The following is a 15,044-nucleotide window of genomic DNA, read 5'->3' as shown; positions in this document are numbered from 1 at the left end:
ATAAGGATTGCCAGCAAAAAGTTATAGTCATACAGTCATAAGTGGAAAGAGATTGGTGATGGGAACTATGAAACGATTAATAGTAGTGCAGATTCAGTAAATAGTCTGACAGTGTTGAGGGAATTATTTGTTTAGCAGAGTGATGGCCTTCGGGAAAAAACTGTTCTTGTGTCTAGTTGTTCTGGTGTGCAGTGCTCTATAGCGTCGTTTTGAGGGTAGGAGTTGAAACAGTTTATGTCCAGGATGCGAGGGATCTGTAAATATTTTCACGGCCCTCTTCTTGATTCGTGCAGTATACAGGTCCTCAATGGAAGGCAGGTTGGTAGCAATTATTTTTTCTGCAGTTCTAATTATCCTCTGAAGTCTGTGTTTTTCTTGTTGGGTTGCAGAACCGAACCAGACAGTTATAGAGGTGCAAATGACAGACTCAATAATTCCTCTGTAGCATGTATTGAATACATGCATACATAAATAATAATTTATAATCTTATAATTGCAAATTTGCTTATCACAACCAAAATAGATGCCTGTCCTTAGTTTATCCCATCATAACTTAAAATAAGGCAGGATAAAGTCATTATTTCAATTCTCTCTTTATTCCTAAATAAACCATGGCTTTCAGATCATTATGCCTGGTTTAAAATTAGAAGCAAAACCTACTGGCAATTGTTAACTTCTAAGTCTTTTCCATGGTAATTTGGTTAACTTTCAATTTCTGAAAAGTATCTTTCCTACAATGACAGTAAAGAATTTACTGAATCAGTACTTTTCAAACTTTGACAGTCCGTGAATTTCTTAAGTTTTTAAAAAAATTCTAGATCAAGAAGCAAAATTCTGGCAATTGTCTTTGTTTGAGTGGCCTTTCTCTCTCTTTCTCTCTTTTCTGCATTTAAATCTCTGAGATTCTTGAGGAACCTTAAGATTCCATGGAATTTAATTTGAAAAAGTACTGATACTACTTTAAAAATGTATAGATTGCATGACAAAAAGAAATCTGCTTCACAGATAAAATCACATCCAATAAAATTCACTTTGATTTACTAAAGAAATCATTCTAATCTGATATATCTTATGAAAATCATTCACTTGGTAAGCATAGTTGCAAGATCAGAAAATGACTGGAGGATCTCTTCCTGAATTCACATCTCTATTGTGATAAATATTTGTCATATTTAATTGTTATATTTGCTGCTAGCACAATTTTTAAAAAAGAAAACAAACAATAGTAATTAAATATATCCCTTCTCTTATTTCACAACACTTCTTAGGAAAGATTTCCTCACTTTTCATTTGCTGTAAATAGCTTCTGTCAATGCTATTAGCGCTTGACATTCAGGAGAAGCAAAATAACATTCTTTCTTTTGAACAGGTATAATTTAAGCAATATTTGACCAATCTGGAGAAGCCAGGTGCTGAGAGAAGCAGGAAGTGCATAAATCAAATGTCTTGATCACACAGTGCTCTGACAAAATGAAGAAAATTTTGTGTTGAATCTATTTTAATACCACTGTTGATTGGCTGAGTGGAAAAAACATCTGTATATCTTTTTTCAATACAGGTAGTGCTTGACTTACAACTACAATTGAGCCCAACATTATTGTTGCTAAATGAGACATTTGTTAAGAGAGTTTTGTACCAGTTTACCAAGTTTCTTGTCACAGATGTTAAGTGAATCTGGCTTCTCCATTGACTTTGCTTGACTGACAGCCACAAAAGGGGATCACATGACCCCAGGACGCTGTAAATATCACACACGAGTCAGCTGCTAAGCCTCTGAATTCTGATCATGTGACCCTAGCGATGTTGCAACTGTCATAAATGTAAAAAACATTCATGTCACTTTTTCAGTATAGCTAAAGCAATAGCAATAGCACTTAGACTTAGATATTGCTTCAGAGGGCTTTACATCCCTCTCTAAGCAGTTTAGAGTCAGCACATTTTCCCCAATAATCTGGGTGCTCATTTTACCGACCTCGGAAGGATAGAAGGCTGTCAGTCTTGAGCCAGTCAGAATTGAACTGCCAAACTGCTGGCAGTCATCAGAATTAGCCTGCAATTCTAAGCATTGAGCCACCACGGCTCTTGTAACTTTGAACAGTCACTAAATGAACTGCTGTAAATTGAGGACTACCTGCACATGCAGAAGTTAATCCTGTTAATTTCAAGGGATTTACTGGATTTGGCTACCTTCTGAACATGCAATTTCCAGAATAAAGTTACTGGCCTAATGAAATGGAGGGTGGGAACAGAGGGCGGGAGGAATGGTTATTAAATCGAGGACTACCTGTATGGACTTCAACCTCCAAAATTCCCCAGCCTTCCTTTTGCTGCAGATCTCATATCAGGATGAGTCAAGATAAAGAAAGATGAGACATCATTTTATCAGTAAAAAATTAATTTTGAATTATTCGCTTTATATGATCACAATCTTAAAACCAGACTCACAGATGTAAAGATATTATAGGCAGATTTCATGTGAGCAAAGCCAGAATATTTGCTAGTTGCTAACCAATCTCCCTAATCCTAATACATTTACTAGCTAAATAACAAGTTTCACAGAACACAGCGGGAATAAACTGACATAGACTAAAGGTAATCCTCAACTTGGAACCATTCATTTAATGACCATTCAAAGTTAGATCAGCAATGAAGACATTGGCTTATGACCATCTTTCACACTTATGACCACTGCAGCACCCCCACCGCCATGTGTTTAAAAGTCAACACTTGGAAATTGGAATGTATTTATGACAGTTGCAATGACCACCGTCTGTGACCTTTTTGGCAAGAAAATCAAAGGGGAAGGCAGATTCACCTAACAAGTGTATAACTAACTTAACAACTGCAGTGATTCACTTAATAACCGTGGACATAAAATGGAGCAAATCTCATTGTATCAAGTTGTATCTGTTACAAGCTTAGTAACAGAAACTCTGGGCTCAATTATGGCATAAGTCAAGGATTACCTCTACAGTAAGAATCTATTAGCCCCATTTCAGTTTAAAAGGCATTAAGCTTCCATCTCCTTTCATCCGACTGATGAAATAGCTAAACTGATAAAGGATGTTGTTCTTTTGAAGGGGAGCTACCAGATTCCAGTTTTTTTGGCTATCAGAGACTAGCAGGGTTCTTTTCCAACAATACCTACTGTATGAATACACACTTAAGTTCTCACTCATATACCAAAACTTTCTAAAAAGCAGATATCTCTATAGAAAAACTCTATAGTTTCAAAGGCAGTACCTAATGAAGATACTTCATTAATGTGTCAGTGGGTATGTTGGAAGACAGCATAATGTTCTTTCCTCTAACATTCACATGTAAGAATGGAATATAAATAAACTCTGAAAGATAAAATATAAATAAAAGTGAAAAAAGTTAAACTAAAATAAAATTTGGATAAAATAATACTTTGAAATCAGATGGCTCTGTCTGTCTGTCTGTCTGTCTGTCTATCTATTTGTGCTATCTATCTATCTATCTGAGTTTGGAAGCCAGATTATACATACTACAGGATCTGAAATTTAGAAGTCTGGATTTCCCCCACCCCACTCACGTGCATGGGCGAAAATTTTCACTGAGAAAACAGCTGCAGAGAAAGAACTTCAGGGAAGGGATAATGCAACCAGAGGGAGAGAGCATGACAAGTCCAGCATCAAGCAAGGAAGCAAAAAAAAAAATTGTCAAGAGAAGGTCTAACACAATTAAAGGAAGCTGCTCTGCTACATTAAACCCCGATTATACCTTTTAAAAATGAACAAGAAATCTGTTTCCAATTCCTCCTTATAACCCAATACAGGCAGCGTCCCTCACTTCAAGGCCGAGGTCTAAAACACCCACATCCATCCAAACATCAAAACATGCACAACCACAGCTCACCCCGTCCGAAAGGGACCCTCCAAACAGAACAGACTTGTAGACAGCGAAGCAGACGCAAATCCCAGGGAGGACCATCTACGTATAAAGCCAAAGGACAAAGGGGGAGGAAGGAGGCGGGGAGCAGATTAACCCGCAATCCTGCAAATCCCAAAGGTGGCGCCCCTTAAATGAGAAGACCCTAGGAAAGCACATTCACACACGTACGTACATACATAGGCAAGCAAGTTCGCTACAATCAGTCCTATGAAAGGGAGGCGTGCTTCGGAATCAACCCTGCGCGCAAAATGCATCCGGCCGCCCACACGACGGCCTGCCCTTTGCTGCTGCTGCCACCACTGCATAAATCACATCCACGCCTATCGGATCGGGCTCCGGAGTAAACCTCGCCCCCGCCGGGATAGCGACCGTCCAGTCTCAGCGCCACGCGCCCCGGAAGACCCCCCCGCCGGCCCGCGCGCGCACAAGCGACGCTCCCCCACCCCCCCCGCCGGCCTTTTTGCACGGCCGACCACACAAAACGGCGCTAACGCACCACAAAGCAACCCACACAATAGGCGCAATTCCCGGCCCTTCCCCCACAGCCAAGTCTCCGGAATCCCCACCCCCACCCCCACGCCGGCAAGATCATCTTCCCTAGTGGGGATGGGAATGCAACTCCCTGCTTAGGCCCCTTGCGCAGTCCCCACGCGAATCCCGAGGAGCTTAGGACGCGGCTCCTTCCTCGCCGCGCGCCGGTTCTTTTTACCTGCTGATCTTCTGAGCAAAGGCGCGGCGCTCGGCCATGGCCGCTTCGGCTTCCAGCAACCCAAAACGCTCCTCGGCTCTTTCGCCGCCACCGCTGCTGCTGGAGAGCAGTCAAAGGAACCAGGAATGAGTGCCGTAATGCTCCTAAAGGAAGCGCATCCCAAAGTCTGCCGTTTATCCAGTCCCGTTTCCAGCGACAAGTGCGGGGAAAAAGCTTATGCGCCTCTCCTAGCAGACATATGCTCCGTCGCGGGCTCGCTAGATGGGAATCGGTGGGTGTGGGCTACGGAGGAGGGACCGGAGCGTTTTCCTCCAATTTTCTTTAAGGGGGGGAACGGGGGTGGGAGTGGCCGTGTTGGTCCTGCAGCCGGACTTGAACTGGGGGCTGCGGATAACCGTGGAACCCTGGAGAAAGCAGGATCGTCCTTCCTAAGTCCCTCCAATACCCCTATCCCGAAAGACCGGTTTCCCTTAAAAATGCAAGGATGGTCTGTTTTCCTGGAATCCTTGGCAGACGTTTCCATTCAGAACAAGTGCAAGAGATCCAGAAGATCCGATCCACTGGAGGGGGAGGAAATCACGCCGAAGCCGAAGAAGCTCGGAAGGCGAAAGTAAAAAGGAGATTCGTTTTCTGTCCTCCCTGCGTCCCCCCGGGTAGAGTTGATTCCTACCAGTTCTGTCGAGTTTTGCTACTTTCACTGTCTGTCGAATGATCAGATTGTTCCCTAGTGGGGTGTTTTTTGAGAGGGTGAACTTCTTAAGGCTGAGAGACAGTGTGTGAGGTAGTGCTTAAGCCAGGGGTCCCCAAGCTTGGCCACTTTAAGCCTGGAGGACTTCAACTCCCAGAATTCCCCAGCCGGCTTTGCTTAAGACCCCTGGTTTAAGGCATCCTTTTAGAAACTGAGAGATTATGAATTCTTGGCCCACTGTTGCCACAAAATCAGCTGGGTGACCTTGGGCCACTCACTCACTTACTCTCAACTCTAGGAAGGAGACAGTGGCATGTCACTTCTGAAAAACCTGGCCAAAAAAACTGCAAGGAGTTGTGTAGGAAGTCAGCAGGGGTCAAAAACTGACTCAAAAGCACGCTGACACAAACTTGTTAACATGAGAGAGATCAGCAGATCCCTCACCAGCCAGGAGCAAATGCAGGTAACAATTTAGGAAGCAAATGCTGTGTTTAGTTCCACAGAACTTATTTCATCATCTAAAGTAGAGCATCCAAGGGTTGTCCCCCTCCTAATACCGTTCATAAGCATCACCCAGGGCCAGCTGCCAAACTGTTTTGGCACATGACACTCCAAATTCCAGACATTCCCCCTCCCTTGCCTAGCTTTAACAGACACAATATTTATAATAATGATTTAACATTTAATGTATATTCATTTGAAGTGTATCTCATACAAGCATCTCCAAACTGTGTACAATTTTAAATAAGTGGTTAAATTATTATGTCTTTCACATCACCCAGAATCACTTGATAGGCTGATTACTTTCACTGTGGTTGAACCAGAGGTGGGTTTCAGAAGGTTCTGACCAGTTCAGGAGAACCGGTAGCGGAAATTTTGAGTAGTTCGGAGAACTGGTAAATACTGACTCTGACTGGCCCCACCCCCATCTATTCTCTACCTCCCAAGTCCCAGCTGATTGGGAGGAAATGGGGATTTTGCAGTAACCTTCCCCTGGAGTGTGGTGGGAATGGAGATTTTACAGTATCCTTCCCCAGCCATGCCCACCAAGCCACACTTAAAGAACCGGCAGTAAAAAAAATTGAAATCCAGCACTGGGTTGAACGGTTGCATATAGCTCTTTGTTTTTGTCCAGGAACATCCAACTCAGTAGTGGGTTGCTACCAGTTCACATTGATTTGGGAGAATCAGTAGTAGCTGCGGCAGGAGGCTCCGCCCACCCGGCCGGATGTCATCAAATATGCTCTGCGCATGCACAGAAGCTGCTAGGCATGCACAGAAGTGGCGGGCGCACAAGCAAAGTGAGCACGCATGCACAAGCGAACTGGTAGCAAAGGTAAGTGAAACCCGCCATTGATCCAACTGGCTTTACCTAGATATGTAATACTGAATCTTTGGTAGAAACTACCATGTTTCCCCGAAAATAAAACTCTCTTATATTTTTTTGAACCCTGAAATAAGAGCTTGGCCTTATTAATGGGGGGAGTTCTTATTATTTTGGGGGTTCAGGAGGTGGCAAGCATGGCCACCTCATGGCTGCTGCTGTGTTGCGCTGCTATGGCAACACAGCCGCTTGTCAGTTGTTCACTGGGGCAACCGAAAGTGGGAATCTCTCTTGCATTCTTGGCATTCGCCCGCCTCCCATCCATCCATCCATCCATCCCCCACACCTGCAAACTTATGCCCTGCTCCCGCCTCTCCGCCGGGTGACCCCAGCAGCCCCAGACACCCAAAGCCTGCACCTGGCCGCCTCCCTTTTCCACAGCACCCGGCTCTTTATCGAGGGAGGTGGCATATGGGGCGGGGAGAAGCAAGACACGTGGAGCAAGATGGGGCTTACTCCTCTTGCTGTCTCTTCTCCCCCGCTAGGGGGAAGCATGTCTTACCTACCTTGCAGCTCTGTCGCGTGTCTCGCCATTGTCTGCAGGAAAACACGTTGTAGGGTAAAACCAAATTTCTCGCAAGTTCAAGAAGTCTGACTGAACTTGTGAGGTTTTTTTTAACTACAACGTGTTTGCCAGCAGACAACAGAGAGACACACGACGGAGCTACAAGGCAGGTAAGAGACATCGCATGTCTCCCCAACCTCACCTCTCCCCACCTGCCACCCCCAAATTGCATCCAATTTGGGCAGGGGCAGGAAGCCCTGCCATGCACAGCAAGAGGGGGAGAAGAGACAGCAAGAGGAGTGAGCCCTGTCTTGTTCCATGGGTCTCGCTTCTCCCCCCACCCCCCTCGATAAAGAGCCAGGCACTGTGGAAAAGGGAGCCAGGCAGGCTTTGGGCATCTGAGGCTGCCAGGAGTTGCCCAGCAGAGAGGCAGGAGCGGGACGGAAGTTTGCAAGAGATCGCTTCCCCTTTGCCTTCTCTCCCAAAAGCGCTCCTCAGGCACAGCCACTTCTACAGCAGGAGACTCGTGCCAGATCGTTTGGCCTCCTGCTGCAGAAGTGGCCATAACCCACGGAAAAAATGGCCCCACTTGCTGGAGGCGCCAGCCAGAGCAGCATCCATGAGGCAGCTGTTCTGTGGATAGAATTGCCTGCTGTGACTGTCACAGGGTGCAAGGCATGTGGGATGCGTTGCTTGGCCTCTGGCTTTTTTTGCATCCACAATCGGCTGCAAAAGCAGCTGTGCTTGCTGGAGGAGGCGGCCTGAGCGGCACCTACAAATCAGCTGTAGAATGGCGGCCTGAGCATCTCAGCTGGTCTGATTAAGGGGCCAAGAAGCCCTGAGGTGACTGGGGAAGGGAAGAGCTGCCTCCTGTGCTGGCCACGCCCACCCCGTCACAAGGGCTTATTTTCGGGGGAGGGCATATATTTACGCCCACCCCAAAAAATCAGGCTTGGCCTTATTTTCGGGACCTGTCCTATTTTCAGGAAAACATGGTTTTCCTGGTTACATTACTGGTTATAGAAATTATAGTGAGGTTTGATTTTCTTTCCCTGAAAGAGCACAGTCTGTTTTTTTCTGAATTTTCCAGTCAGAATCAATCAAACTCAGACCAGCACTGTTACAGAACTTGTTGTTTGATGTGCCTTCAAGATGTGCCTTCAGATTATGTTCATTCCAAAATAGATACATACATGGATTATGTTCATTCCAAAATAGATACATACAATGCAGAAGAAAGGGGCAAGAAGCAGTTCTGAGATTCCATAATGTATAACAAGAAGAGAAAGTTGGGAGCATGGTGCTATATCATGTCCCACTCACAAATAAGCACATCTGAAAGACGAAAAGTCAGAAGGATTTAGGAGAATGGTACTAAAAACCAACACCCTCTGTCAGTACTGTAGCAACTGGGAAGGATTTTTGAGTCTGTCATTTCATGAAAAACAAGACTATCAATGCTATTATTACTTATTAATATGCCCCAAATCCAATTGCTGTAAAGCATAAGTAGGAACATGCTATTTCCTTCCTCCCTTCTTCCCTCCCTTCCTCATGGGTTATAGATACACACTTCCTTAAGTAGAATTACACTCTTGGTGATCTTGATGGATTCCAAATATTGGTGCAACTACAAAAAAGTGAATTTTTAACACACAGTAATTGGCATAAAGATCTATCAATAATCATATGAATTCAGATCCAAAAGTGACACTAGGAGAACATTAAATTCTACATGTTACTCAATGTTCTAATATTAAGTTCTATCTTTTTTTTTTTTTTTTGTTTACATTTATACCCCGCCCTTCTCCGAAGACTCAGGGCGGCTTACAATGTATAGGGCAATAGTCTCATTCTATTTGTATATATTTACAAAGTCAACTTATTGCCCCCCCAACAATCTGGGTCCTCATTTTACCTACCTTATAAAGGATGGAAGGCTGAGTCAACCTTGGGCCGGGCTCGAACCTGCAGTAATTGCAGGCTTTGTGTTCTTAATAACAGGCCTTACCAGGCAGAGCTAAACCGGCCCTTAAACTGTTTATGTTTGGGGGGGGGAACAGATGTTTAGTACAAAATAAAATTACACTTTCTTTGTTCATCCTGAACATGAAGCACAAACTAGTGAAGTCAGTGAAGTGCAATTCACTTCACTAACTTTCACTATCACTATCTTAACTTCAAGTAAGTGCGTCATATCAACAGCCTATTTGCAAAGGAAGCATCTACACATGAAGAAGTATAATTACAGGCGCTTCAAATGGATGATAGGTTTCTAGCTAGCTCCCACTTAAAAAAAATTGTAGCCTGAGAGGAAGGCCAAAACTCCAAGATATTTTTCTGCTTGGGAAAGATAGCAGCCCTCCCATTATTGTAATCAAAAATAGCTTTCATTTCTCTTATCTGTCCTCATGCAGAAATAGATAGCATTGCTCAAGCAGTTGAGGCAAATTGAGGCCTCTCTTGGGCCTTTATGCCAAACATTGCATCCAAATTAAAAATAAAGGATAAAAGAGTCCACACAAAAATAGTTTTAAAGTAAAACAAATGTTATGTTAAAAAGCTTGCTTTCCTATGCTAACCCTGTTGGAAGACGTTCTGCATCTCACTGTACAACATTATCAAATAGTCAAGGATGTTGACAAAAAAAGGGGGAACGTATATCTGTATTTATTATATTTAGTTAAGCTAATCAGGCAAGGAAGGTATGGCAAACATTTCGTAGGAAACCCCTCTATTTTTCCAGAGAGTAAAAGGAAAGAAGAAGAGAAACACAGTCAATCTTGCAAGATTCTGTTAATGCAAACTTGAAATAAAGATAGACCTAGCATTCCTCTTGTGCTTTTTGTCTGGACTATCTCAAAGGACTAACATGTAATGCATGTATAATTTAAGAGTTATAGATCTGAAGTAAATGTATGTATGACTACAAGCCAGAATTTTAATCTGTCTTTATATCTAAGTTGCTATATAACTCCTCTATTGTAAATTCATAATTAAGTAGGAATACATAAGTAGCCCCTTTTGGTGCAGTCAAAAACAAATAATTACAAAATTAATTAGGTGCAATATAATCATAAAACCAAGCTTAACAAACATACTGCAAACAATTGTTTTCCTAAAAGGAAGCTATTTTTAGTAATGTGTGAAGTATTCGGAATAACCACTATTAATTAATTTGGCTCCTTTGTTTGTTTGTTTTTTTAAAAAATATTCTAGTTGTAGCTGTATTATAATCTAAATGCATTCATTTTTCCCACTGACACAAGGTAAATGGCATTCCCCTTTTAAAATGGGCAGACTTACATCATGTTCTACTTGACTGGTCAACTTATTTATTTATATTTTATATTTCTAAACTCCCCATCTCTCAAAGAGAGGCTAATCAAATCATACCGAGGCTTAGAATATTCAGTCCTTGATTCATCTTCAAGAATGCTAGAATGTAGGCAAATGCCAAGTATAGTTTCTTCGTCTCAGATCCACTGCAAGCAAGATTCCATAATAAGAGGTGAATCGGATTAAATCAAATCTTTATTACAGTCATAAACAGAGGTGGGTTTCTCCTGGTTCTGACCAGTTCTGGAGAACTGGTAGCGGAAATTCTGAGAACTGGTAGTAAAATTCAGAGAACCAGTAGTAAAAATTTTGACTGGCCCTGCCTCCATCTATTCTCTGCCTCCCATTTCCCAGCTGATCAGGAGGAAATGGGGATTTTTCCGGTAATCTTCCCCTGGAGTGGGGTGGGAATGGAGATTTTATAGTTATTTCCCGTGCCACGCCCACCAAGCCACCCCCACCAAGCCACACACAAAGAATCGGTAGTAAAAAAATTTGAAACCCACCACTGGTCATAAACTTATGTATCATAAAAGGAGTGTGCTATAGTTTTCACTCAGGTCCTCTAAAAAGGTGGGAAAATACTTAAAGCTCATTGGTTAAGCCATCTGGCAGCTCTCTATAAAAGAGGACACTGCCAGACTAGCACTCTGTTGGGTTTACTGGTCTACTAATAAAGAGCTGTTGTTACTGAAAGAGCTGTGGCTGTCTCTTCCATCATCAGATCCAACATAAACCATCATAGACAAGATGTGAATACTACAGTCCCGGTGTAAGCCCTAGTGTGAAACCCCCTAATATTACCATAACACAACAATATGCTCCTAAAGTATCTGGATAAATTGACCTCTCTTGCTGAGATGCCTAAGTAGATGGCCTTCAACATTTATTTCCCCAAATTGCGCCACTAAAAATAAGATAAGCTCATTTACACAAGATTAAAAAGGCAAAGAAAAGCATACGGCTCTCCCCATTATTCCAAGAATTTTTAAGAAAACTTCTAATTTGCTGAGCAGAAGAGGACATCACTAATGGAGCACTGCTTTATGTGGTAAAACCATATTCAGTCCCCAAATGTGCTTTTCCAAAAGGAAACTGGACTTGGTTTTTTTCCTGGAAAAAGTTTCATTTCTTATCCAAGAAGTTTTTTCAGTTCTAAGTGAATGGTAGGGAATGGTAGGAATTATATTCTTTGGAGTCTCAATCTGATGGTGGACTCACCATCGGATCTCCTTCCCCCTTGTCCTCACTGTAATCGGGGGTGAGGTGGTATTCCCTTTCTGCCGTTGTTCCTCCTTCGTCTGCCAGTGGTTCCAGGACTTCCACCATCTGGTGCACCATCCTGGATTTCATGGGGGTTTTCCTGGACGATTTCCTAGGCTTCCCTGTCCCAGTAGACCCAACTTTTGATTGCAGGGTAGGGACTGGGCACTCGGACCCGTGGTGGCCGGTTGGCCAAATCAGAAACAATGCACAGGCGGCCCAGCTGTGGGGCCAACACTGTGCCAGTCCCACTTCTTCCTTTCCCGTCCTGATCCGGAACCTGAAACACTGGAGGAGGGCCTATCCAGTTGATAATTGGTTGTCTCTCAGGGAGCCTCCACAGCTAGAACCCAACTCACCTTGGGACAGCACTCCCACAATTCAGCATCCAACTCAGTAGCTGCCTCATAACACTCATTGAGCCAGTGGGGGAAGCCTCCATAGGCACAGGCTTGGCGTAACGTACGTTCCACACACCCCTTGAGATAGTGGATCAGGAGCCATTCCGGCCCTGGCCGCAACTTACTGGAGATGCAGCAAAATTCGCAAATAATCTGCCACCAATCTGCCCCTCTGCTTTAGTGCCAGGATCTCCCCTTCAACCCACTGAGCTTGGGTCACATCCTCAAAGCAGTCCTGCAGTGCCTCTAGGAACAGGATGGCATCCCCAACTCTCAGGCGTGCTCAGTGTAGAGGTCCACCACTCACTCGGCAGCCTCTCCCTCCAATGCCACTGTCACCACCATGACTATGGCCCATTGGATGAGGTAAAGATGAGGTAGTGGTCCAAATGGTTGATCACCTGGCTCAGGAATAGGGTCAATGTCAGGGTTCCCATCAAAGGTGGCTCTAAAAATTGGTGGCTCCAAGAGCATAGGGTGCGGTTGCCAAAACCGCATAGGCCACCCAGGACCTGACTGGGTCTGGTTGGCCTGACGATGGTCGGGGCCCTAGGTGTTGCCCACTGCTGACTGAGAGGCAGACTGGCTAGTTGCCAGCCTGCCTCTCAGTCTTGGTCACTGGGTCCTACTGTCCACCAATCTAGTGGTCTCTTCTGGAACCGGTCCTGTTTTGCCTCCTTGCTCCATCAGGGAGGACCCCTGTAATGCTCCCATTACTGGCTAGGGCTCTTGGGACCGGCTATAGCCTGCATCCAGGTAGAACTTAGGGCTGGCCAAATGGAACCGGGTGGCAGGACCTTTGTCAGTTGGATGAACTGCTGCCTCACCTGCCAGGTGGCTGCCTGGAGCCAGTATTGTGGAAGCTGGCCTCCCCAAAATGCTCCCACAACTGCTCCATCATCTGGCTGCCTAGAGTGGACGAGTAGCTCCACTCCCTTCCTTGTCACTGTCTGTCAGTCTCCTTTCCCACCACCATGTCAAATAAGCACCGGAGAAGCTTGGGGTCGGTAGTGGGGCCCCTTAGCCAGCCTCCGCTGATGAGCCCCAACTCCTGCCCTGCTCCCATTGCAGATGGCTCCTGGCTGGCTGCACACCCCTTGCGCTCCTTGGCGTGCATGTCTATCTGGGCATCTCTCCCAGCCTGCTCTGGCGTGAGAACCACTGTGGGGATGGGTTCCACTGCCACTCCAGGGTCGGCCTCTTTCACCATCCCACGATGCTCCCCTGCCTTCCGGCTGTCCCCAGGGAGCACCATAGAAAAGCAGCTGTAACAGAGGTTTGGGATCATTAGCTTACTGTCACTGTCAAGCTCCGAGCCAATGAAGTAGGACGCCACACATTCCATGGAGTGTCAATACCTTTATTCAAGCACAGAATCTTGCCACAAAGTGAGTCTACGTGAGGCTAAGCTAGCAATACGAGCTTCTGCCTCCCAACTGCTTTTGAAGGGCTGGAGCTCCCCACCCTTCTCCAGCTGCTTCAGAGTGCTGGCAATCACTCTTAGCATTTCTGAGAGAAGAGAAGATGGAGGAGGCATTACTGTGTGGATGGAGAATTCGAGCCATAATAGCCTCATAGTGAGATAAGTGGCAAATAAATTTAATAAACAAATTATCATCATCTTCTTATAATGACCCCATAATCCCTTGCAGAGCGGAGTCTGAATGGAGCTAGCAGAGTGTTTTATTGGCCGGATGCTCTTCCTGTTGCCAGTGCAGAGTTTTGTTCAGCAGATATATTTCCCAGTGTGCTCAGAGAGAGAAATAACTGCCTCTACCTAGGATTGAACTCACAGCCTCCTGATTTAATAAACAAACAAATAAATAAAATGCCTATGAGCATGACTTCAGTTATGAATAAAACTAAAAAGCTATATGAATGTTTTCTGGCTGTTGCAGGAAAGGATGATTGTGATGATTTCTCTGGACATTTCCCCAGATACCTCTCCCTTCCTCTTTAGTTTGGAGGAGGGTGAGCCGGTCCCCAGCAGGTCAGGAGCAGCTAAGGGCTATGAGTCAGGAATGGAGGTTCCCAGCACAAGGGAGTAACCCGCTGAGCTAGAGACTGGAGAGGCACAGCTGCTGGGAGGCCCGGAGGCTTTGGAGTAGAGAAAGCACTTAGCTGAAGCTGGTCAGTGGAGCTGAAGAACAGTCTCCTCCTCCCAATCCTAGAGCACATAGGACTGAGAGGAGACAGGCACAATGAAGGTCATCCAGGCTACTTGCGAAGTGGCAATCTTATCCCCCTTAATGGGCTGCACCAGGAAGCAGTTATTTAGCTCAGCAAGAGGAGTGAAACGATTCTGGTAACAACATGTCTGTTTCAGGGGTGAAATGCTCCCGGTTCTGACCGGATTGTGCAATCTGGTAGCGATGGGGGCGGGTAGTTCGGAGAACCGGTAGCAAAAATCCCTGCCTCCCCCCACCGCCCACGCCTCGCTGTTCCTCTTCTCTGTCCCTGAAGCTCTCGGTGGTGATATAGCTGCAAACGGCCTTAAATGACTGCTGCAGCACTTCAAAGGGCAGCACTACAGCTGATCAGCGCTGTAGGGGACTAGTAGACCGGTGCCTCTATTTTTAAAAAAGGTACACCTGTGCACTCCCAAGTTTTGTATACTTTATTATTTTTATTATTTATTATTATTGGCCATGCCCATTCAATCACCATGCCCATTCGCCCACCAATTAAGCCACGCCCACGGAACCAGTAGGGAAATTTTTTAGATTTCACCCCTGGTCTGTTTCCTTGCTATGTGTCCTTCAACCATCACGATTCTTGCCTTTGGATCGTGCCTCTTGAACTGTGGACTTGCCTTTGCCTTGTAGACTTGCCTTTGCCTA

At 44.9% G+C, this 15,044-nt stretch overlaps 1 protein-coding gene across 7 annotated transcripts in view; it reads right to left on the bottom strand.

Moving 5' to 3' along the window:
• The window catches only part of DOCK7 (dedicator of cytokinesis 7), a 132,618-nt gene extending 127,753 nt beyond the window's left edge, over positions 1–4,865 (bottom strand). For 2 of the 7 annotated variants that reach the window (XM_058178705.1, XM_058178707.1), the window contains exon 1: positions 4,625–4,862. In XM_058178705.1, the coding sequence (XP_058034688.1) occupies positions 4,625–4,662 (38 nt within the window). In that variant the 5' untranslated portion in view covers positions 4,663–4,862. Of the gene's footprint in view, positions 1–3,243; positions 3,347–4,624 lie in introns of those variants that run through there. The other 5 variants (XM_058178711.1, XM_058178710.1, XM_058178706.1 and 2 more) reach the window with 5 other exon arrangements.
• Positions 4,866–15,044: the final 10,179 nt, after the last annotated feature.

The sequence above is a fragment of the Ahaetulla prasina genome, chromosome 3 (assembly GCF_028640845.1).
Source record: "Ahaetulla prasina isolate Xishuangbanna chromosome 3, ASM2864084v1, whole genome shotgun sequence".
Classification (NCBI taxonomy): domain Eukaryota; kingdom Metazoa; phylum Chordata; class Lepidosauria; order Squamata; family Colubridae; genus Ahaetulla; species Ahaetulla prasina.
The sequence above is the reverse complement of the archived record's forward strand: the minus strand, read 5'-3'. Positions and strand labels throughout refer to the sequence as shown.